This window comes from Sorex araneus, chromosome 2 (assembly GCF_027595985.1).
Source record: "Sorex araneus isolate mSorAra2 chromosome 2, mSorAra2.pri, whole genome shotgun sequence".
Taxonomy (NCBI): domain Eukaryota; kingdom Metazoa; phylum Chordata; class Mammalia; order Eulipotyphla; family Soricidae; genus Sorex; species Sorex araneus.
The window spans coordinates 210,995,639-211,022,313 of NC_073303.1; the positions used below are offsets into that span (position 1 = coordinate 210,995,639).

Genomic DNA, 26,675 nt, shown 5'->3' on the forward strand with positions numbered 1-26,675 from the left:
ACTCAAAAAAGCAAATCTAGCCAAGATAGGAAGACAATGGAAATTTGTGATTTAAAAATTAAAACTATTTCAGGAAATTTGATTGTTATAAAATTCAAAGAAATGAGTATTATATATTTATTTCTTAATACTTAATTCTTATCTACATATTGTGGTAGGGTTCTTGCCTTTCACACCGCTGATCATGGTTTAATCCCAGCATCTCATATGGTCCCTGAGTCTGCCAGGAGTGATCCCTGTGCACAGAGTCAGAAGTAAACCTTGAGCATTACTGGATGTGGCCCCAAGACCAAAAAATGTGATGGACAGAACAAAAATATCAAATATAACAAAATCAAGAACTCATCTATTTAAATGAGTTTATTTTTCTATTTATTTAAATTTTGCAACCCAGCTCTCTGTTGATTATCGTTTTCTTAGTGACCCTTCCTGTGTGGTGAAGTAACAGGTTTGTTTGCAAGGATCATGGAAAGCAAAAGTACATATGCATTAATGTTGCTTTATCAGGTCGTATCCTCTCTCTCTCAAGGTTTCCTTAAAGGAGAACTTGCATCATGGTTCGTAATATCTCAGATTACCCATGGGAAGACTTAGATCACTATTCAGACAAAGACTTGAATGTTCAATCCCATTCACCAAATGTTCCCTTGGCTACATTTGCTATTGAACATAGTTGACAAATTCTAGGAACTCTCAGTGGAACAAATGAAATCAAGACCCCATTACCCCGTAGGCTCTTTCTGCGCCTTGAAATTCCTGAGACAGTAGTTAATGCAGTTCTCAATCTCACAGGATTCCTTTTTCATGTTGTGGAAAGAAAATGTGATTCGAATTCCCAGTGAAAACTGTTGTTATCATTATGAATAAATTTAAATAAGAAAATGCATTTACAAAAGGAAAGGCAAAGAAGATACAATCTGACTAGTCATTTAAATTGTGTATCTTAATTTCTCTTAGTTACATTTAATACTGACTTATCTCATAGTCTGCTTGTAGCAGAATAGGCTAATGAGTATGAGAAAGTAGCATGTTTTAAAAACGTTGTCTTGGTCCAAAGAGATAGTACAGTGGGTAATGTACTTGCATTGCATGCATCTGACCAGAGTTTGATTCCCAGTACTCTGTATGATTCCCCGAGCCCTGTACACAGAGTCAGGAGTAAGTTCTGAGTACACTACTAAGCGTGGCCCCCATATAAAACCAAAGATAAAAAATAAAATCATTGTTTAAATGATGAAAAGAAGTGTACACTCTAGTGAAGGGTATGGGGCAAGCATTTTGCATGAAGAATATTCATCACTAATAGTATTTTTTTTTTTGCTTTTTGGGTCACACCCGCCGATGCACAGGGGTTACTCCTGGCTCTGCACTCAGGAATTACCCCTGGCCCTGGCCGTGCTCAGGGGACCATATGGGATGCTGGGATTTGAACCCGGGTCGGCCGCGTGCAAGGCAAACGCCCTACCCGTTGTGCTATCTCTCCAGCCCCCATCATTAATAGTATTGTAAGTCACAGTGACTTAGAGTGTTTAGAAAAATTCTGAACATATATGAAAGGCAGTCTCTTCTTAAAATGAAAAGACTGCAAAAGTAAAAATTATATATTATTAGGGTTTATTTACATTTAAAAAAGTAATAGTTGATGCTAATTAAGTTTGACTATCAAGCACAATAAAACATTTTATGGAATGCTTATAATTTGAAAAGCATAAAACTAATTCTGGTAATGCATTATTATCCTAAAATGACTAAAATAAGAATTGTTAAGTTCTAAGTTAAAGGGTGGAATGGACAGACTTTTTGTTTCATAGTTTATAAAAGTTTAAATATGGAATTGAAGAGATACCCTCAAAATGATTCTCCATATTAGATTAGACTGCCATAAATTATAGATTTATATGTCTTAATCTGAAGTGTGCCTTAAAACTAAAGTGAGAGTGAGACAGACACATTTGTTAAAATTCCAAAATCACAAATTGCCTTATTTTTGCTAATTATATTACTTATCAACAAATGTTTATTACAGTATAATATATGCCTATAAATAAAAGATTCCATTAAAAGAAAAATTTTACTATATAAGTAAATCTCATATTTTTTGTCCAGAATTATGTTACTCTTTATTTTCTAATATATACCTATAAAGTGACATAGCAGAACTCTCCTTTGTAAACTAAAAGTAAATTATTTTGAGAGAAGTTTTGGGGACATACTGGCTGGGTTCTGGGTACAAGTCTCATGTCTACAATGTCTGGGAACCACATATGATGCCATAGGTTAAACCTGAGTCAGTTGTGTATGAGACAAGTGCCTTACTTGTACTATCTGTCCAGTGACAGAAATAAATTTAACAATTTGTGAAGTGGCAACACTGTCACCACATTGGCTTTTAGTTTTCAATAATAATTTCCCATACAGAAGACTAGGAATTAATAAATAACAATTATGAAATTTCTAAACTTGTGTAGCATTCAGCTTAAAAAAATAATTAAAATGACAAGTGAATAAATATTTACATTAATAACTGTCTCTGTTTTAAATGGAAATAATACACCTATACTATCCTCATTATGAATAACCTCATTTGCCTGACTTTATTTTAATTCTAGTTTGGTTGAATGGTTTGCATTGTTTTATATTTTATAAAATCCACATTTTATATAATGTTAAATATCACCCACTATTTATGTAACATGAATTGACTGCAATTAAGTGATTTTAAGGCTGGGTTTTAATTATATTATGCACATTTCTTTAGTAATATGGTATTTTTTGAATTCAGAATATTCTATAATTATGATAAATTTGTCTTCTAACCAAAACAACAGGATACTCTAATAGCTGCAAAGTTTTTCTGTATAAAGTGAAATGCCATCTTTGAAATTAGGATAATCTCAAATAATTCAGATAATGCGGTCTCCATATCCTAGAATACTAGAAGTATGAATAACATTTTTCTTTTTTATTTAATTTTAATTTAGATTTATTTTTGTAAAATTATAGCACAGCTGGTAGGGCGTTTGCCTTGCACACAGCCGACCCAGGTTCAATTCCTCTGTCTCTCCTGGAGAGCCTGGCAAGCCTACCGAGAGTATCCCTCCCGCACGACAGAGCCTGGCAAGCTACTCATGGCATATTTGTTATGCCAAAAACAGTAACAACAAGTCTCACAATGGAGACATTACTGGTGCCCGCTTGAGCAAATTGATGAGCAACGGGATGACAGTAACAGTGACAGTTCACAATAATTCATTACATTTAATATTCAAACACCAATCCAACCACCATGCACGTTCCCACCACCATAGGAAAGTGTGTGAAGATTGTTCTATTTCATCCTAGAGCCATTAAGCCCTTGTATGAAAGATAACAAACATGTATGTTAAACCCAAACAAATATGTGTTACTTTTGGGCTAGAGTATGAGAGGTTGAGTGACCACAAATGTGCTGCATGCTCCAGGAATTCTGAAATTTAGAATCTGATTATAAGAGCAGATTCACACATGGGTAAGGCCCCTGTTACTCTCTCCTGGGAGCTTTATTTCAGAGTCTCTGAATCTTGGACATTGATGAGATTATATGGCGATGGGGCAGTTTGTGGGGGTGACTGCCAAGCTACTGGAAAACCTGGGAGCTGGGGAGAGGAGACCCAGTCCTACTTCGTGTGAGCTTGGAGTGTTCCATCATGTCCCGCATACCTGGGTTTTGCTGCAGGGTTCCTCATGGGTGAGGCTCATCCAAGCTCATGGAGAGCGTCATTGAGCATGGCTGTGGTTGAGTTCTGGAGGTTTTAGGCTGCCTGGGTTCTGCTGGGGCAGGGAGGGAAACTCAACCCAACCTGCCCCACTCTGAGTTGTTCCAGTGAAGACTTGTCAATAACATTTCAAGAATAATTTTTTAAAATCTGATGCAAGAAAGCTGTTCTATAATTTGTGTAATAAATTTCTAACACCCACAATAAAAGTTACATGCATTTATTTTACCACTTTGTCACCATTTATTTTACCATGGTTACTTAAATGTCAATTCTGTATCAAAGTCATGTGATAGAAATTAGGACCAAAGGCAGCAAATACATAGCTAAGAATCATGTCAAAGAAAAAGGCAGTGATCAAATATTCTTGCTCCTTTCAGTAGGAATAACTGTGATGGAGGCTATATAAGATATGTTGTGCTGTAAGAACATTTGGTAGAGTTATTTTATTTTGTCTACTGATCCAGAAAATTGTTCCCTAAGAAGTGATTTATAAACAGAGCGAAGATTGGTTCTAATGAGTTATTTTACTCATTTTGGTTATTTATCTCCAGGTTCCTTTCCTTTGTTATTGTTCCTGTACTAACCAAGGATCACACACAGTTGACTTGGGTATTGCATCCTTAGATTGTAGTTCCTGCTAGGGATTGCGTACTTGCTTAGGGTGTTTGCATGTGTTGAGGGTTGTTGTGTTAATTGGGGTTTGCAGGCCCCCACTGTGATGGCTGAGTATGTATGTGTGGTGCTCCGCCGGGGTTCACACTTCAGTTGCAGTGTTCCTACACTTGGTTGCAGGGGACTGGTAACAGCTTGATTGTTGTGGAGCTGGGGACCCCAAACAGCAGTGTCTGTGAACACACACAGCATGTGAGGCAGTGGCCTAGATGAACCTTGCTGCTTTCTGCCTTGTCAACCATCAAACTCTTTCTGGGCTCTAATGTCATATTTTATTATACTTTATTTGATTTGATATTTGGTTTGGGGGCCACACCTGGGTGTGCTCAGGGCTTACTCTTGGCTCTGTGCTTGGGGATTATTCCTGGTGGATTCAGGGAACTGTGTGGGGTTCTGGGGGTGGAATCTGCTTCAGTCATGTGCAAGGCAAGCACTGTATCTGCTATACAATCTCCAACCCCTAGTGAATGATTTTTAAATCAGTGAATGTATAAAAAAATGTGAAATTTTAGAATTCTTGTTTTTTTTTGTCAGTAGTCAATGGTAATATTTGGACTATGTGCACATGCATTCCCAATTGGCATTTCTGATGAGAGAAAAACCTGCTTATTCCCCATTGTAAAATTTGTTTTCATGTGGATACTAGCTCTCATTGGCTACTGCTTAGCTTCAACTGTGCGTGTGTGTGTGTGTGTGTGTGTGTGTGTGTGTGTGCGTGTGCATGTGTGTTGACAGGTCCTTGGGAATTTCCAAAAGAGGAAATGTGTGTACATATCCAACTATTTGATTATGTTTATGATTTGATTTGATTGTGTTCATGAAAAAATTTCCAACTGGAAAGCCTGACATGCATATTCAACGGCATCAAAATATTGTTGTTGCATCTATTTTGCAAACTCAGTCAACAGATGCTCCAAATTTATAAAACTTAAAATTCTCAAAACACTTGGTGGTTCGTTCATAAAATCTGAACCTCATCTATAATTGATTTGATTCTTCACATCATAGCCCTTTTCTTTCCCTTATCAATAGAGTTTGTTTACTTTCTGAGCTGGCATATGTCCATTTCTCTAGAGTTAGGCCATTTTCTCCGAAGTGAGACAATGAATGCAGTTTCATGATAAAGAGTTTTTTATGAAAAAAATAACACTAATAAGAAGACTTGGGACCTTAGTGATAGTATAGCAGGTAGGGCTTTTTGCCTTGCTTGCAGCTAATTCACAATCTCTCTTTGCCAACCCATATGATTCCCCAGGCACCTCCAGGAGCAATTCCTGAGTGCAAAGCCAGAAGTAACCCCTAAACATTACTGAGAGTGGCCCCAAAACAAACAAAAAAAGTTAAGACTTATCAAAAGAAGATTAGTGAGAATAAAATGGTCCTTTTATAAATAATAGCACTGGTGTGAAGAAACACACTGGTGTGGAGTCCGGTTTTATGGTTATGGGGGCCTCATTTTATCTCTATCCTTACTTGACATTTTGATATATTTATCATAACTAGTATGAATAAGTATAAGTATACATAAAGGAGGGCAGAATAAATTTTAAATGATCACCAGTTTAGATATTTAAAATATTTGATGAATTTAATTCTTAAGGTCTTTTGTTCCCTTTTAAAAATGACCATATCATATCCCTCACCCATACCTGTTTTTTCGGGCAAACTTCCCAACTGATCCCAGCTGTGACCCCAGAGAAAACTTAAGCTGCATAAATCGTGTGATTAAATCCTGACCATCTCAACTGATTCCCCAAAGTGTGTCTTCTAATAGTTGTGATTTTCCTATTAAGACATTGGTGAAGGGGCTGGAGCGATAGCGCAGCAGTAGGGCATTTGCCTTGCAAGCAGCCAACCGGGAGTTCAATTCCCAGCATCTCATAGGGTCCCCTGAGCACCACCAGGAGTAATTCCTGAGGCAAAGCCAGGAGTAACCCCTGTGCATTGCCGGGTGTGACCCAAAAAGCAAAAATAAAATAAAAAGAAAAAGAAAAGAAAACATTGGTGAAGCTGGATCTCATAACAATAAAATGTGTTGGCTTTTCTTCTAGTGGAAAATAACCATATCTAAAAAAGAAAAGAAGACAGAAAGAAAGAAAATTCCATGTCTACAAAAGGGATGAATTTTAAACAGTAAATCCCATGTTTTCAAGGATACACACCTACTAATTTTAAACAGGAATATTTGCAATAGATAGATAGATGATAGATAGATAGATAGATAGATAGATAGATAGATAGATAGATAGATGATAGATAGATAGATAGATATAAGTCTGCTTGATCCCTTTATTCCACTTAAAATAACAAGTCCTCTAAGTTCCTGGACTCAATTATAGTTGATTAAAACATGCTTTAATATGAAAGCTCTTGCCCAAAAGGCAGACAATAAATGACTTGCTATCTAGATACATTTTCTCAATAATTGACTGCTTATTTTCACACATTTATGAGTTGCAGTGAGCCTCGTTAATAAGTTATTGATAAAGTTAAAGCTAAAATCCAAACAGTGGTTCACAATAATCCCCTTTATCTACGTTGTTCTCTATTATCCATCTTTGTAGTATCTCACATCTTCCCCATCTCAAGAAAATTAGCCAGATATTCCAGTCAGACAAGGCTTTCCCTTCCTCCCTGCCCCTCTCTTGCCAGTAAATCCCTACAGTTCTCATGTACATTTCTTCTTGTTGTTCTGGCTTTTCATAGTCACACGCAACCACAGTAGTTCAGGAAAACATCCGTTCTCGATGGATTTTGTTCTAGGTGTCAAGAATTTCAAAATGCACCCTGCACCTTAACCCACCACTGTGTAATCTCCAGGTAGCTAGGGAGATCCCCCCGGGGGGGTCTCCCTCTCGATGCCTGCCTTCGGTGGACTCAGGCCGATCCCCCTCCTGGGACAGCCAATGCCATGGGTGGACGAAGGAGAAAACAAGGGCCAGGCTGGTTGATGATCAGTGGCCATTTATTCCATTCTCCCCACACACCTGTTCCAGTCTCACTAAGCCCCTCATTCTAGTCTCATGCTGCCCCTCATTCCCGTCTCCTCCTGTCTCTCACGCTCATCTCTCTTCACGTAGCCGCATCTCTCGTCTCTCCATGCACCTGCTCCTGCATTCTTGCCCTACATTCTTCTCGCTCTGTCCCCCTTGCTAGTCCCTTCACTCTCCATCTTGCAGCCCTGGTCTCTCTCTCGTCTCTCTCTCCATCTCCCCAGTATTGGCTGTAGCCAATCAACATATCAAAAGCCCTTCCTGATGGCCCATCAGGCTCGAGGTTGGAAATACCACCTCACCTAGGGGTGTTTCTCCTCTCCTTAGCCCAATAACTTAATTAATATCTTAACATCTTAATTTTACTTCTTAATATTAGTTATTTTATATAGACACAGTAAAAGATATGCTGAGCTTGTAGGGTGGCTCTCCTGGGGACATCTCGCTATAGATCTCAGACTACAGTGCTCAGGCCAAATTCATCTTTCCTAAGCCTAGCAGGGTCCAAATCTAGTTATTACTTTTTGGACCATGACAGAATTTGTCCATGACCATGCTTTTAACTTATAGTTAAGTATTATGGCTCTTTGGCCAGGACCATTTCAATGCCAAGATAGCTCACTGCTTGCCCTAGGTTCATGCAGTCCCTCTTCAGGACCCTGCTTTTGGGGATCTAGGAAGCAAGGGCAACTGAGGCTTAAGTTGAGAGAACAGATGTCCAGGAGATAATATCATTCAGAGTCATTTAACTCCCAAGTTATACAAGCATAGCATTAACTGTCTTTTTGTGTCTATACAAAAAGGACATTGCTCTGAATTAACTATGCAAAGGACTTAAGGAGAAGAGAAAAGCAGCATTTACACAATAACAGAGCACAAAGAAAGAGGTTACAAACAAACACAGAGGAATGGGAGCACTGTTGTGGGAGGAATCCAATAAACCTAAGTTCCCTTTGGCAAGGCAGAAAGGACAAATCAATATTATCCTACACAACACCACTTCTTTTTATCAAGCCTCTCCCTTCCCCCTGTACTTCCCCTTAGAAGGAATTAAGGCCAGGAAGATAACTCCCAGGACGGAAGTACATATCTGGCAGAGTCAGCTCTGAGTTTGATCCCTCCCAGGTACTGGGAGTTCCCCGAGGACCCAAGAGTGGCACTGCTGGGTCCCCAGCACTGTGCGTCCTGAGCAGCACTGCGTCATCTGCACAGTATAAAACCCTCTGGCTCTGTTAACTGGGCTGATTATTACCAAGAGATACCCAGTACAAAATATGGTACAGGTCAGCCCAGGACAAAACCCTCTGACTTAGATAACTGGGTTGAGTGTTGCCAAGAGAGGCCCCTAAGTTCCCAGCGTATTGTTCGTGAGCTTCTTAAAGGAAGGAATTTCTCTAAACACAAAACACTTAAAATAATAGCCAAGAATAGTAAGATTAAGTTCAAATATCTTTGCACTGATACATAATACTTCATGAGAAGTTCATTTATGTGAACACACACACAAACACACACACACACACATATATACTATATATATATCAAATGAATAGTGTAAAATCTGAGGTATATATATATATAGTATATATATATAGTGAGCATACCCAGCCACAGCCTATATATATATAGTATATATACAGTATATATATATATATATATATATATATACCTCAGATTTTACACTATTCATTTGATTGGTTAAACCTTGAATAATTCCACAAATATAAACACTAAAAAAATGACTGTTTAGGATATATAAAAGCTATTTCCTGTAGTAATAATTTGAAAAAGATTAGACTTATTTGAGTTATTTTGTTGATAAACTATTACACAAATGCAGATGCTTTACTTATTTATGATCCTACTCTCCTGCTAATTTGTGTGTAGTTTTATTGAACTGTAATATTAGCTTTGATCTGCTTTTATATTTCACTTTTTTTCCATATGATGTCATATTGGTCCAGAATTTCGATATAACAATACTTAGATAATATTCCACCAAATTCAGTAAGCTTAGACTTTTAACCAGCTCTCCAGTGTGGGATTTTTAGCATTTTTTGCAGTATTATTAAGAATATCATCATCATCATCATCATCATCATCATCATCATCATCATCCCATTGATCGTCAATTTTCTGATTTTCTGAGCAGTCTCAGTAACGTCTCCATTCGTCCTAGTCCTGAGATTTTAGCAGCCTCTCTTTACTCGTCCTTCCCAATGGTGCCACATTGGAGGCTCTTTCAGGGTCAGAGGAATGAAACCCAGCATTGTTTCTGGTTTGGGCATATGAATATGCCATGAGAAGCTTGCCACGCTCTCCCATGTGGGCAGGAAACTCTCGGTAGCTTGCCAGGTTTTCCGAGAGGGAGAACTAAGCTATAAGATGTCTATAAGATGCTTTCAAGAGCTTGGTTTTATAGTCTCTGGATGTTGGCCATTGATGGGATTACAGGGCTCCAGGGGGCAGTTTCTGGGTGTGACTGCCTAGCTACTGGAAAATAGGGGATCTGGGCAGAAGAGGCCCAGTCCCGATCCGAGCAGGCTTGGAGATCTCAGCCCTGGGTCCTGCACACCTGGGTTCCTCTGCCACTTCCTTCATGAGTGAAGCTCACCCGAACATGTGGAGAGGGGCCTTGAGCATACCCAGCCACAGCCTATTAAGAATATAAAAATGAAAATCTTCCTTTTTTGGCTTTTTCCTCATTATTTGTATACAGGTTCAAATAAACAGAATTACAGTGAATAACGCCATATGTCTCTTGAATTATATAATCAATTTATGGCTAGAGAGTGATGGAATATTAAACTGAATATTATAACAGATTTGGGTTTTGTCGCAATAGTTATGTTGTTGGTGAGTTGAGTGCTTGAGGAGATCAGGACTGGTAAGGTGGGTCTACACCAGCTACTGCTGGTACGGATACTAAGTTGTTGCCAGCATTACTAAGGCAACAGTTAATCTGTACCAGAAATCCACTTGATTTTCTGGATACATGGGAGTTCTCTGGCCACTGGGTTCTTGTGGATCCATAGATCTTGAGCTAAAGTAATGTTAGACTTTTCCCAGAAAAGCAGTCCCAAGCTCTATTCCAACCCAAGTTCTCTGTCTCTCACAAGAAAGTATTTAAGAAGATAATGAAGCTTTATTAAAGCTTTATTGTTTTATTAACAGCTTATTAATGAAAGTTTTCTTTTTTTCAAAAATTTAAAATTTTTTTTTTAATTTTATTGAATCACTGTGAGATAGTTACAAACTTTCATGTTCGGGTTACAATCACACAATGATCACACACCCATCCCTCCACCAGTGCACATTCCCCACCACCAATATTCCCGGTACACCCCCCCCTTTCCCACCCTCCCCTGCCTCCATGGCAGATAATATTCCCCATACTCTCTCTCTACTTTTGGGTATTATGGCTTGCAACACAGACACTGAGAGGTCCATTATCTACTTTCTGCACACATCTCCCATCCCGACTGATTCCTCCAGCCATCATTTTCTCAGTGATTCCTTCTCTATTCCATCTGCCTTCTCCCCTCCACTCATGAAGCAGGTTTCCAGCTATGGGGCAATACTCCTGGCCCTTGTATCTACTGTCCTTGGGTGTCAGCCTCATGTGATGTTATTCTATACTCCACAAATGAGTGCAGTCCTTCTATGTCTGTCCCTCTCTATTTGACTCATTTTACTTAGCATGATACTATTTGTGTCTATCCATTTATAAGCTGGGAATATATCCCGAGGATGCAAAACAGTACAGTAGAAATGACATCTGTACCAATACATTCATTGCAGCACTGTTCACAAAGGCCAAAATCTGGAAACAATTCAAGAGCCCTAGAACAGATGACTGGTTAAAGAAACTTTGGTACATCTACACAATGGAATACTATGCAGCTGTTAGGAGAGATGAAGTAATGAAATTTGCTAATAAATGTTTTCTTAAAGAAAAGTGAGACACATTCAGAGGAGCATGGACTTTCTCAGAAAGAGAAGACAGAACATAAAGTTAAAGAAATTTGACAATCATTGTAGGAATGTCTATGTCTTCAGAAATGGAACACTATTGGTTGCTTTGGGAAGTTGATTATGAGTCTATTCCAACCTGCTTCTGTTTGGACTCGCTCTCTCAGTGAATTGCCAGAACAAATGGTGTAGTTCTTGCTAAGTTGTATCTCCTGAGGGGTACACTGAGTGTCCTGAATCTTTGAATGAGGAGCCTGTATGATATAACCATGGGTTATATTCTGTTGTTTGTTCTTGTCCTCTAATCTTTGACTGGCTCTTTAGTTGAACGCTAAAACACAGAGTTCAAGTTTCTAAGAATATTTCTTGAGTTGGAGTAAAGGCAGAAGTAAGGGGTAAGCAAAAATTTACAAAATTCATTGGTAACAAGATAGAATTTCTAGTGTTTGCTCACTTATACTTTCCCTCCCCCCTTTACTTTTGTCCTCCGTACACTTTGACAACTGGGTCTATTCAATAATAGTCACATGTATGTAGAAAATTTCTTAACTTTATACTTTCCTATCTCTTTCCATCTAAGATAATATTCTTACTAATCCCTACTTTTACTGATTCTGTTTAATTTGTTTGAATTTATTCCCTTATACTGGACCTCTACTCTTTAGGAGTAGAAGACCCTATGACATCTACATAAAATTTTTATTCTCTAGTTTAATGCTCCAAGAATTATCCCAGAATTCTGGAAAATTTTAAAGCCATTCTTTAATTACTAATTTGTATCTCTAAACTACCCATGTTTCTCTTTACTATTATTGATTTATTTTCAAAAGTCTCTTCAAAGTTATATCAAACAATATAAGTATATATATAATTAAAGCAATTAATATAAAACAATATCCTGTGAATATTTTCACTTTGGTAATACCAGTCTTTCTCCTGAAAACAATCATTTTTTCAATTTTTGCATATTTCTAGAAATATTCTAAGCCTCTGAAAATACGATTCTTTAGAAAACAGTAACATTATTTGTATTCTGCATCTTAACAGTATAATTTGGGGCTCAGTCAGCATAGCCACATTTATATTTCATTCTCTTTTGTAATTTTATCACTTTAAGGAAATGCTTTTATAAAGAATTTGTTGTTATAACATTACATATATTATTTTTAATATTTTTATAGCACAAATACCTCTAACCATATATTTTTATTTAAATATAGTTTGAAATAGAATTGTTAAAGGACAGGTTTCTTCAATAATTTGAAACATATTATTAATCTTTCCCTGAAAAACAAAGCTTCAAATTTTCTACTGTTTGAAATATAGTAGTTAAATACAATATCATTTTCATTTCTTTAAATGTTAATGAAGTTATGTATTCTTCACATATTCAAAGACCAATGTAGTTTTAAAAAACTAAAATTCCCTAAGAAAGCATCAATAAATTAATAAAATAGTCATGTATCTTTGACACTAAAGTTAAAAAGAAACAAGTATTTGTATGCTTTGATTATTTCCATCCAAAATAAAAATTAAACCATGTTTTTAGCATATATTCTTGCTGTTAATTAGCTTTATTTCTTTTGTAAGCAATAAGAAATGATAGCAAGTAAGAGGATTAGGAAAATTACCTTAACTGAAATTACCAAAAGGAAAAATTCTTTCAGTAGTGCTTTTTATGTTAAAAATAATTTATAGGAATCAATATAATCCAAAAAAGGGATTTAAATTACAGCTATACTTAAATAAATAATGAGAAAACATACAGGAAGCTATAAGAAGTGAAATTAATAAAGATTTGAGATTTTCAAGAATACACTACAAGCAATGATTTTACAATAAATGTTGTGCACTTCGGAGAAATGCAATAAAACTGATTTTGTGAGTGGTTTATATAAGCTGTGTGAGTGGTTTATATAAGCTCTGTGTGTGTGTGTGTGTGTGTGTGTGTGTGTGTATGGAAAATATTTTTACATTTAATGACAATCTGCAATATGCAATTTGATTAGCCTAAATGATTGCTTTTATTTGACAGAAAATTGAATCTTTTAGAAAGCACTACTGATTCCCTTCCCCCAAGCGTATACTTAAAACCATCAAAATTGCAAACTGAAACCAGTGTAAAACAGATCCTCTTCAAATCTCATTGAAGTATCACTGTATTTTCAGCAAGACTGAGAATAAAAAGAGAAGACAGACATGGATAAAAAGCTTAATATAACCTTTGTATTTTATCTGTATATCCATCCATCCATGTATCCAGCTGTCTGATTACAAATAGAAAAGATGGGTAAGAAATCACTGTTTTAATAAGTTGTCAATACCCTTAGAGCAAGTATCTAGAGGAAGAAATCAGTGGGTTTATATAATATATGATACATATATGTATATCACTGTATCACTGTCATCCTTTTGCTCATCAGTTTGCTCAAGCAAGCACCAGTAATGTCTCCATATGAGACTTCTTGTTACTGTTTTTGGCATATCGAATACTCCATGGGTAGCTTGCCAGGCTCTGCCATGCAGGCAGGATACTCTTGGTAGTTTGCCAGGTTCTTCAAGAGGGACATAGGAATCGAACCCAGGCCAGCTGCATGTAAGGCAACCCCCCTACCCACTGTGCTATCGCTCCAGCCCCATATATGTATATACAAATCAAGATTTGACATCAAACCTTATATTTCCACGATCATCAGTTTCCGCCCAATTATAAACTGCCTCATTCATTGCTTGTAGTAACTGTCATGGCTGTTTACTTTCCTGACATCACTACAAGATAGTTATGATCTAGCCTGTCACCCAGGGACCTTCTACAAATTAAAAATCAACCCAAACCCTGCAGTGTTTTATCATTGTTGTAGAGTTTAAGATGTTGTGTGGCCACATTTGTGGCACACATTCAAAGAAGCTGAGAACTTTTAATGGGATAGTACAGCTGGAGTTGAATTTTTAACTGGATAGCAGCTTTAGGGGTAGGACATGACTGCGGGGGCTTCTGGAAGTACAGGGAGGTGGGGGAGGTAACCCACCCTGACTCTGAGAAAGCCTGGAGAGTTCAGTTACAAAATCTGCATACCTTAATTTTCAACAGGTTTATTTCTTGGTGAGATATATACTAAGATGATGGAATCCTGCCAGGACATAGCAGCAATTTTGGACTATGAGAAACAGTGTCTACCAGGGATCATTTTGGGTAGACCCTGGGCTGACCCACCCCACTCTGGAGTCCCCAGATATCTCAGCATGTGTGGTATCTGAAAATATTTCCTGCAGCTTATGAATCTCTTTCAAGATTTTTTTTATAAGTCTCTGCAGTAAGGCTGGTAGATGAGCTTGCATAGCAGCACCAGAAGTCTTCTCATTAGACTTTGAATTCAAAATTTGGGAACACTTTCTTTCCTCTTGTACCCTCAGTATGTAGATTGGTACCTTATTTGTAGTAGATGATCAGTAATTTATATTGCATCACTGTATACTGTATCACTGACATCCCGTTGTTCGTTGATTTACTTAAGGGGCACCAGTAATGTCTCCATTCATCCCAGCCCTGAGATTTTAGCAGTCGCTTCTTACTCATTGTTTTCCAACGATTGGAGGCTCTTTTCAGGGTCAGGGGAATAAGACCTGTTATTGTTACTGTATTTGGCATATAGAATAAACCACATGGAGCTTGCCATCCACTTCCGTGCGGGCGGGATACTCTTGGTAGCTTGCCGGGCTCTCCAAGAGGCATATATAGAGAGAGATATATCCCTTTATGATGATGTGTCGTGTGGCCCAAGAATATATTCACTACTGCATGAGGCTCAGCCCGAGCGTGTGGAAAGCAGCCTGGAGCGTGGCAGTGGTTGGGTATTGGAGGTCGGCTGCTGCGGCTGGGTCCCTTGGGGTGGGGAGGGTTGTCACCTGCCCCCCCCCCCACTCTGAGGCACCTCTGCACAAAGATAGTGCTTACAAGTAAAAAAATTTACATTTTAGTCCTCATTTCTCATTCTCACATAAGTGTTTTCTATAAGTAGAATGGTGGATAAAAATAAAAGAGAAGTGAACCTTCCATTTTTTTTTTTAATTTTTATACCCTTTTTCTCTAACTCAGTTATTTCTAGTAGCATCTTTAGGTCTCACTACATGTTTTTCTTCCTGGTAAATGTCCTTCACCAGCTTCTTTTGTTTTCCTTTTTTTCTTATTTATTTATTTATTTGTTTATTTATTTATTTATTTATTTAGACTTTTTCAATCCCACCCAACAATACTCGGGGAATACTCCTGTCTCTGCATTCAGGAATTACTTCGGGGGGGCGGGGACATTACGAGATGCCGGGCATCAAACCTGGGTCAGCCGTGTGCAAGGCAAAATGCCCTACCTGCTGTGCTATCACTCTGGGCCCCCTCCTCTAATTGATCATATAGACTGTGTTCTTAACTTTTATATTGCTTATGTGTCCCTATGGCTCAGACAGGCAAGCATCATTGTTCCAAAAAATACAATGAAATAATGCAGACTCGAAACCCACCTAGCTTTGCGCATTGTAAAACATCAGATTCAAAACCGACATGTCAGAGCCTATGAATAAAGTTTTCTGATCTCACATAACTCTGATTTTAATGAAGGTGGAGACAAATTTATTCTGAAATTCTGCGGTGGTTGGTTATAAGTATGAGCGGGGCAATTAATTATTTCTCTCAAGGACTCTAGCTTACTGCTTGTTTCTCAATTTCAATGGACATGCAATAAAGCAATATTTTGGACTGAAGCAACAGTATAGGGGGAGAGATCTTGTCTCGTATGAGTCTGACCTAGGTTCAATCCCCAGCAAAACCTACGTCCCACAAGCCCCACCAGGAGAAATCCCTGAGCCAGAAGTAAACCCTGACCACCACCAGCTCTGACCCCCAAAACAAAATAAAAATACAATATCTTATTAACTTTGCTTGCTTAATTCCAGTGTGGAGCTAAGAATTCATTATTAGAAATGTCTCATGAGAGATTTCAGCTTTTCTTCCTTATTCTAAAAAATTAATATTAATTCATTGATTATTATTACATGAAATTTTAAACATTACAGAAGTTATTTAAACATTGCAGAAGTTAATGTTAATTCTTTTGGTGTTGTTATTGCACCATATCATTGAGAAAGAAATTTGATTATAATAATATATGATTTCGATTTATCTCAATTTGATGATAAGAGTTTATGATTGTGAAGTTATCTCGTTTATGTGTTTTCTACTCTGGAAGCAATACATTGAACCACGTTGCATTTTATTGGCATGCTACGTTTTAGTTGTATTTCTCTTTTTTTTTCTTTTTGGGTCACACCCAGCGATGCACAGGGTTTACTCCTGGCTCTGCACTCAGGAATTACCCCTGGCAGTGCTCAGGGGGCCATATGGGATGCTGGGAATCGAACCTGGGTCGGCCGTGTGCAAGGCAAATGCCCTACCCGCTGTGCTATTGCTCCAGGCCCTGTATTTCTCATTTTTTAATTTAGGGTTTCTGCACTCTTAGTCCAGTAGCTTAGTTTAGCAGTCTAAAATTTAAATAATTTCTGGATATTAAGGACATGCTAATATTGGGCAGAATTGTAGCTCAGTGACAGAGCATATGTTTTCCTTGTTTAAGTCCCTGGGTGTTATTCCTTTACCACACAAATAATGTGCTGATATTATAAGAATAAATCAGAATCATTTTTTATGAAATAAGAATACTGTGTTGAATTTGTCTAAAATTAAAAATTAAAACTGTAGAATTTGTCTAAAACTAAACTCAAAGCATTCTTTAAATTTTTTAAATTCTAGTTATATGACAGAATTCTTAGCGTATAAAATATCCAATGATCATCATACACCATAAATTATAGTTTTCTCTGATAAATTTTAAATATTAATATATTTCTAAGAGACATACATATTTATGCTTTTAATTTATACTTTTATTGACATAACATAAATGTCTGTATTTTAGGAGTCGTGGGAAATGTAGTTTTATGGTAGTTGTGATATGATGACATATGCGTAAGAGGCATGAAACTAAACATATTAATTTTGAACAAAAGTTGAACCAAAGTCTTTGTATAATATGTTTGAGGATTGTGAGTACACAATATTTAGTGAAAGGGCATGTTAATTTCCTCATTGATACTGACTTTGATCAGGTGTTTCTTCCAGACTTCCATGTAACCATTTCTTAGATAAACAACAGACTATAAAACACTCTAATAAATATTAAGTCCTCTGGATATATTCCCAGAAGTGGTATTGCTAGGTCATATGGAAGCTCAATTTCTAAAGAAACCTTGGTATATCTACACAGTGGAATAGTATGCAGCTGTTAGGATAGATTAAGTCATGAGATTTGCTTATAAATGGGTACACATGGAGAGTATCATGTTAAGTGAAATGAGTCAGAAAGAGAGGGACAGACATAGAAGGACTGCACTCATTTGTGGAGTATAGAATAACATTACAGGAGGCTGACACCCAAGGACAGTAGATACAAGGGCCAGGGGGATTGCCCCAAAGCTGGAAGTCTGTTTCATGAATGGAGGGGAGACGGCAGATGGAATAGAGAAGGGATCACTAAGAAAATGATGTCTGGAGGAATCAGTCGGGATGGGAGATGTGTGCTGAAAGTAGACAAAGGACCAAATATGATGACGTCTCAGTGTCTATGTTGCAAGCCACAATGCCCAAAAGTAGAGAGAGAGTATGGGGAATATGGAGGCAGGGGGAGGGTGGGAAAGGGGGGGTATACCGGGGATATTGGTGGTGGAAAATGTGCACTGGTGGAGGGATGGGTGTTTGTAACCCAAACATGAAAGCTTGTAACTCTCACGGTAATTCAATAAATTTTAAAAATAAATTAATAATAATAAATATTAAAGACGATCATAGTAAAATTGAATATTACCAACTATAGGGTAGTATATGGTATTATGATGTCATTAATTAAGGCCTAAAGTGTCACTGTGGTGGCTGATGGCAGCAAATTTATTTCTGTCATGATAATGGGTTGACTGTGACTAACCTTGTCTTCTAAACCAATGCATAATTACACATAAAGTCCCCTGCCTAACCAATAACTCTCCGAAGAAAATTTATCCTTTCCAAGTAAATGCTGGTACACACCCTTGATAGGAAAATAAGAATATTCTTCCCAATTGCCATTCTTTTTTCCTTATACAATTTTAATGAAGCATTTTTGTTTTGGTACTAAAATATTCATTTGTTGTGTTATTGCATTCTCTATTTTATATTTCTTTGAGAACTTTGAATATTTCTCAGTCAAATTAAAATATTACATTTCATGCAAAATTATATACTCTAGTTTGGAAAACTAATTAAATGTTTTTTTTTTGTAATATAATGAGATAGAGGAGAAAGGCAGGAATGGGGTGGAGAGGAGAGGGGAGTGGAGAGAAGGGCAAGGAAAAGGAGGGAAGGGGAAGAGAGGGGAAAGAAAGGAAAAGGAAGGGAAGAGGCATCCCAGTTGTTTATGATTATGAAATAATCTACTGGATATACTTCCCAGTAAAAGAACTTGGTAGTCTAATTAATTTTCCCTCTTACCTATACAATGTTTTCATACCTCAAGTCCTTTTCCATACTGCAAAGCAATATCTCCTTGTCTTAAGTTTGTTGGCAATCCAAAAGCTTTGAACACAATCGCTTTTGTTTCTAGGTTGTAGAACAAAAGAAAGTGCACAGTGTTTCTCTGGGTTTTGAGGGGTTAATTCTAAGAGCAGCTGGTGAAAGGCACAGAGCAGATGTTTAATTCTCTGGTTCACTCTGCCTCACTAGGTGTGGAATCCCAGGGTGACAGAAGATTTCCAAAGTGATTTAGGCATTGAATGTATGGTAAATAGAGCCTTTGTTGAGCTTTGTTCCTTTCAGATGATCAAATAATTGCTTCACCTTAGGGAGAAAACTGAAGGGTGATAAGTAGAGGTAGAGTCAACATTGAAAAAAAGAAAAAGGATGAAATAAATTTGGAGAAGGAGCAACACACCAAGGAGTTTATAATTTTGTTTGCTAAGTTTATACTAGAAATATTTATTTCTATTGTTTCCATTGTGTACATGTCATGTTTTTGTTCATTCTCAGTCTCTCTTTTTCTTGGTCTCAACAAACTGGCTTCAATTAATTAATCATTGTTTAGCTAAATTGAAAACATTTTATTTGGGTTTGTGTTTGTGCAGGTGGTTATCACTGCAATTCAAGCTCCTCTGTCAGCTTTTGAAAAGGTGGAAAGCAGGAATGGCCTGATTTTTTTATTGTTATTGAAATTAGAATGTTAGGTATGGAGTAAAGTATAGGGTGTTTCTACTATAAAACAAACTTTTTTTGTTTAAGTCAAACTTACAGGTGCATCACAGGCCTTAATTAAAGCCTCTGATAGGCATATTTAGTCTGCACAGAGATTAGTGTTAATTACTTATTGTCAGATTTGGCCAAAACTATAATAATTGAAAAAACAAGTAATATGTTGAGTTATATTATTATTTATTTCTGTTAACCAGTCTAATATCAAAAATAGAATAATAAGTTTAAGCTATTTATTGATTTAAATAAAAATGCCATATATTCAGAAATCCTACCTAAGAAGTAGCAAAACAGTCCACGGGTGCAAAATTAGTTTAGTTGATCATAATAAAACAAAGAAAAAATCATGTGACATGAAAGTTAGATGTATTTCTTCTCTCTTTGAACATTTTAAGTATAAATATTCAGGCCAGAAATGCAATCTGTTTATTCCAATTCCCAGCATTAATCATTGCTTATGTGTCCTAGTTTGATTCATGCTTTAACCTTGCATGGAACTGAATTCTTTCTGGCAGTTTATATCAGTCTAACAAATGCCAAGATATCAAAGTTTGGTAAAAGATAAAAAAAAATAGCATAGAGTCGCCATTTCACTGTCAAAATTCTCACCTAATTTAGGAAGCATGTTAGAACATTCTTGTTACTTTGCATTACACATGACCAAATAGATGTCAACAGTTACTTTTGCCTTTCGTAAAACTGCACGTGTATCTTTTGCAACTCATTGTGCTTTTACCTCAAATAATACACAATTTTGTTCCTCTTTGAAATACTTATAATCAAAGTAAATTGGAACCCGCGGGTTTGTTGGCAAACTAAACTTTATTAAATGTTTGATTTTATCTGTTATAGAACATGAAAAACAGCGATTATGCAAGAGCACCGATTATATGAATTTGCATTTCAAAGTGAAATGGTTTTATAATGAATATGTTCGAGAACTTCCTGCCTTCAAGGATGCTGTTCCTGAATACTCCTTGTAAGTAGTGATTTTCACCCCTTAGTTTGTTCTCAATTCATGATTGCATAAAAGTACACCTGATATAGGCGGCCTTAAAATCTGTGCACATAGTAGTCATTTGAATGCAGACATTGTCATTATAAAATTTACATTCAGTGATTTGCATATCTTTGAGAACCACCTTTAACTGAATTATGTTGCATCCTCCAAGTGTGTCTTATTAGAATATTCAACTGAAAAAGAAACATATGAGATGGCTCATGCAATGAGGTTATTTCCTGTGAAAGTACTCAAACATTTACTGGGAATATGATAGAAATCATATAATGGTCTTGATCAGATAATACCTTAAATTCAAACTTAAAAGCATATCTTAGAAAATTGAATTTCTAAAAAGACAGTCATTCTTTAACAGGTAACTTTCACATAAACATTTGTCTATCAAATACAGTTGTAATTACAAATGTATAATACTATGCATTTGATATTTATCAGGATTCCAATTTATTCTGAAGAAAGTTTTCCATATGCTAGGCAACATACCACGTGCTATAAGGTAATAGTGAATTAGAGGCCAAGGAGAACAATGCATGTAGGAATCTTGGGTTTGATCCTTGACACCATGTGTTAATCCTGGCATTGTTAGAAATTACTCAGAGCACCAAAAGATTTCACAATTATTCCTAAAACACATATACATGAAGAATACTATATACAATTCATAACTAAAATGACAAAACACTGTTATTAGATACACATTATGTATTATTTATAAAAGTTGCCTAGCTCTTAGATTTTAAAACAAGTCTGATGACAAAAGTAAAGACATATGCTAAATAACACCTCAGAACTATGCACAAACAAACTAAACTTTAACTCACAGAAGATAATAAGAAAATGACAATCTAGGAAAATTACACCAAGCACTTTTCAGATTTCCCGAGTCATAATCAAAGAAATCACTGTAAATGCAAAAACATTTTCAAATGATAATAAAATATGAGATAATGAAACTTGAATTTCAGCTAAAATTGGAAATGTAACTTTATAGCTCTGATTCTATATAAACAAAACATCTGAAGTCAATAATATAATCTTAAGAAGAAAAATTTTAATAGCAAACTAAGTCAAAAGAAAGTACAAGAAAATCATTATGATGTGGGCCATAAAATTAGCACTGTAGCACTGCACTGTCATTCCGTTTGCCCGAGCGGGCACCAGTAATGTCTCCATTGTGAGACTTGTTGTTAGGGCCATAAAAGTAGAGCAGAATATTTATTTATTTAATTATTGGCTTTTTGGGTTCCACAAGGCAATGCTTGGGGATTATTCCTGGCTCTGCCAGGAGTTACTCAGGAGTTACTCCTAGCAGTGCTCAAGAGACCATATGGGATGCTGGTATATAATCCAGGTCGGCCATGTACAAGGTAAATGCCCTGCCCGCTGTACTCTCGCTCTGGCCCCTAGGGTAGAAAATTTACACTAGGAGAAACTGCAAAGTCAAAAGCTGACTTTTGAAACAATTTAAAATCAAAAGTGCCTTAACAGTGATGTAAATTTAAAACAGAGACATCACATATTATTTCTAAGTAACCCAGAAGCATTTAAAAATTGTAAATAAAATGTATCCTCAAATAAATCAGCCTCTTTATTTATAAGAAAGAATGTTAAGTAGGAATTAACATCGTGCGTTTCCCTAGTATAACTTTAAGAAGCTTTATGATACTCAAAAAGTAACGACAGCGGTGGCAGTGAAATCAAATTGTATTCTCAAAACATAAGGTAGGGTCCGGAAAGAAAGTGCAGCTTATAGGGTGCTTGCTCTGTACACAGCCCACGTGGGTTCAATCCCTGGCACAACATGGTCTGCCATACCCTGCCAAGAGTGAAAAGTACACACACACACACACACACACACACACACACACACACACACACACTCGAGGGAAATGACATCTAGAGGATCCAAAAGAAACTGCTATCAAAAATACCAGAATTGAAAAGGTGAGTGCCAAGACCGAAAGGCTATCACTGGATTAGAGCATTTTAGGGCTGTACATTTAGTCCCTGGAGTTATTCAGTACGCTAAGCACTCAACACTGCAACCAGAATGTAAGCAGCCACAAGAACTAAAAGGAAGGAGAGAGTACAAAAGGGAACGCCCTCCCGCCAAGGCAGGGTGGGTGGGGTGGTGGGGGCTGGGGTGGGGGTGGTGGGAAGGATACTGGTAACATTGGTGGAGGAGAATGGGCACTGGTGGAGGGATGTAAACGATCACTGTATGACTGAAATGCAAACATGAATGTTCATAAGTTCGTAACTGTACCTCACGTTGATTCACTAATTAAAAAAAAAAAAAAGGACTAAAAGGAGAGGAGCCCCTCCAGGGCACAGACACAGGGACATCAACTTAATGTGCTCTGTCCCTGCCCAAGAGAATAAGCAGCACCACCTAACATGCTACCCCAGGTAAGCACACAACCCAAAATAATGTGTAAGCAGCACAGTCAGGCATATGCAACCTGGAAAATAAGAACTTTGAAAGCTAACTGCTCCCTCTGTCACCTCATTGATAAAACCCATCTCTGGATAGACCTCTTGTTACAACCAGTCACAAGCCATTTGTTATAACCAGGAACAGTTATAACAAATGGACTCATCAAAATGTGAGGAAAGTATTAAGAAATGAGAGAATGGCATGATAGCAAGCATAGAAAAGGACATTTGACTGGATGTTGAATCATAAAGGGTTGAGCTATAGAGAGGAGATTACAAACTAAGAACATTGAAGCAACATTTGAAATCAAGAAAAAGAGGTTGACAGTTAAAGAGTGAATATATATGTGATAAGCTCAAAGTTAGAGCATCTAAAGAGGTAGAATTGGAAAAGCAAAGAGGAAAGAGATTTGGGGAATTGTGGAATTCTGTCATTATAGTAAAAGAGCAGTGTCCTATTAATTGCAGGACCATGACAGCATTTGTACTATTTCTCTTTATTCAACTGTAGGTGGTTTGAGCCTTTTGTTATGCAATGGCTAGATGAAAATGAGGATGTATCAATGGACTTCCTTCATGGAGCACTGGGAAGAGACAAGAAAGATGGGGTGAGTTCAATTACTTTTATTGCTTGTCATCGAGATCTATTTATATTGCACATTCATAAGCTATCAGCAATTGTTAAGTCCATTTTATTAACTAAGATTTGTCTTAATTATATAATGAACACATTATTTTAAAATTTTTATCGTAGCAAAATTATACTATGACATTACATAGGTTTCACTTGTGCTTTATTATAAACCAATATCTATATATAACATTGAAGGAAGAGTGGCAGGATGCTGAAAGAATTGTTTAAATGTCAAACACAATCTGCCTTTTGCCTTAAGTCTTAATTCTTGACTTGTTCTGAATGTGTAAATTCAGCTGGTTCAGGCGGACTCTCCTGGTGTCCTGGAAATTTAGGGCTAGAGCGATAGCATAGCAGGTAGGGCATTTGCCTTGCACGCCGCAGACCTGGGTTCGATTCCTCTGTCTCTCTGAGAGCCCGGCAAGCTATCGAGAGTATCCCACCCACACGGAAAAGCCTGGCAAGCTACCCGTGGTGTATTCCATATGCCAAAAACAGTAACAACAAGTCTCACAATGGGGACGTGACTGGTGCCCAATCAAGCAAATTGATGAACAATGGGGACGACAGTGCTACAGTGCTACTGAGATTAAGGAGACAGACAATGAACTCAAGAGTTCAAGGGTGATAAGGGAAATGGGAAGGAATAATGGGACAAGGTGAATGGATCTTGACACACTCATGGAGGAATTGCTATAGCAACATGCCAACTATAAAACACTGATCTCAGTATTTTTAATTATCATGCATCAATAAAGATAAATAACAAACAAAAGTAAATAATTAACTTTAAAAGAGAAAGACACCACCCTAGTTCCTCTGAAATCAGAAGTCTTCAGACACAGCTGGATTGTTAAATGATCCTACTTCCTTGAGTAACAAGAAACAGGATTCATCAAAGGAACTAAGTCACAGCATCCTGCCCTACCATGTTGGTTCTGCTACACTTCCTAAAAATGAAGATGAATCATTCTAAATTTCTTTTTATGATTTTAAGCTTTAATTATCTAGAATGATGAAGGTAATACAGATTGAGAGAGGAGAATTTGAGAGAGGAGAATCTGCTTTTTATGGGACACTTTGGAGACGCTTTTCACGATATCTTCCATGATTTCATCAGGATGCTTTTATGTTTGCTCCCCTCAGTTTCAACAGACTTCGGATCATGCCCTCTTCTCTTGTTCTGTGGTTGATGTCTTCGCTCAGCTTAATCAGAGCTTTGAAATAATTAAGAAACTGGAATGCCCTAATCCAGAAGCATTATCTCACTTAATGAGAAGATTTGCAAAGGTAGGTGAAGTAGACTGATAATATTGTTTTGTAATATTTGTCTTCTCTGACATCATTAACCAACTTTAATTTCTAAATTATATAATAAGGAGCTCAGTTTAAAATTTTCCATTTGACTTCCTGTTTCTAAGCTATAAGGTTCACCCACTTCCGGTTTCTAAAATAGAAATTTAATTGCTTAAAAGCTACCTATTCACATTAATATTATTGAAATGTATACCAGAGGAGGGCAAATAATTTCCATTTGAGAAGTGGTGCTTTTAGGCTGAAAATAAAACCGATATTTTATATTTACATCATAAATATGTTTTCCTCAGACACTGTAATACAATAAAACATATTGAACTTGGAATCATGAGAAGTGAATTCTAGGGGCTGGAGGGGTAGTAAAATGGGTAGGGCCTTTGCCTTGCACGCAGCGCCCCAGGTTTGATTTCCAGCATCCCATATGGTTCCCAGGAGTAATTCCTGAGTGCGGAGCCAGGAGTAACCCCTGAGGATTGCCGGGTGTGACCCAAAAAGCAAACAAAAAAAAAAAAAAAGAGAGAGAAGTGAATTCTAATCTCAAATCAGAATCAGTCCATTTAAATAAACTGAGTCTGAAATAAACCTGAGTCTGAACTGTTTTCTATATTTTTTATTAATTCAGTTTAATTCATTCACTAATGAGTCTTGACCAACCATTTTCCTCTTAATTTCCCTTCCTTTTCTTAGAATGTAAGGGGTATTGGAGAGGGCTTTCTTATTTACAAAGGTTTTTAAATTTTTTTTTCTGCTTTTTTTTTTTTTTTTTGCTTTTTGGGTCACACCTGGTGATGCGCAGGGGTTACTCCTGGCTCTGCACTCAGGAATCACTCCTGGCGGTGCTCAGGGGACCATATGGGATGCTGGGAATCGAACACGGGTCGGTCTCGTGCAAGGCACTCGAACATGGGTTGGCCCTTCCCCCTGAGCTATTGCTCCAGCCCCGTTTTTACAAAATTTTTAAAATAAGAGCTGTAATCACTACTCTTCAAATCCTTAAAGTTATTCTGTATAATCAGACCAGATATGCATGGACTATTTGAACGATGATAGGAAGAAGGCCATTATCTTCTTAGTCCTCAGGGGAGCTACAGTAAAGTGAATAGATCAGAAACTGCAGAGAGCTTAAATAGACAGAGCCATTTCTGGAAAAAGCAGGGATCAGCCTAGATAGGCGAGGGTAGGAAAATTTCCAAAGCCATGAGAACTAGCAGAAAAGAGTAGGCAGGTAAACTAAGCTTGATGCTTCTAAAGCAGAAGAAGCAATAACCTTCCAGCAACCATCTGGGAGAAATTGTAAAGTGAAGAAAAACCCACAGTAGTAGAAGTGCTGTGCTTTCAAGGTTGAGAATGTCACACTGAATATTGTGAATAATTGAAGACACACGGAACACTTGGTGATTATTTAGAGCACAATGACATGATACATGTAGTACTGAGGGCAGCCAGCTATAATGTGACTCAAGAAATACTTTGGCTCTGTGAGTTGGGAGTTGACTGAGATCACAACTGTTCATGCAGGTACCTATTGCCTCTTCGCCCTCACAGCCTC

General features: G+C 37.2%; 1 protein-coding gene across 1 annotated transcript in view; it reads left to right on the plus strand.

Annotated features, from left to right (window-relative positions):
• The window catches only part of UNC13C (unc-13 homolog C), a 473,794-nt gene that overhangs the window by 327,817 nt on the left and 119,302 nt on the right, over positions 1–26,675 (plus strand). The window contains exons 19-21 of the mRNA XM_055126062.1: positions 20,571–20,697; positions 23,687–23,783; positions 24,956–25,099. Of these exons, the coding sequence (XP_054982037.1) occupies positions 20,571–20,697; positions 23,687–23,783; positions 24,956–25,099 (368 nt within the window). The remainder of the gene's footprint in view (positions 1–20,570; positions 20,698–23,686; positions 23,784–24,955; positions 25,100–26,675) is intronic.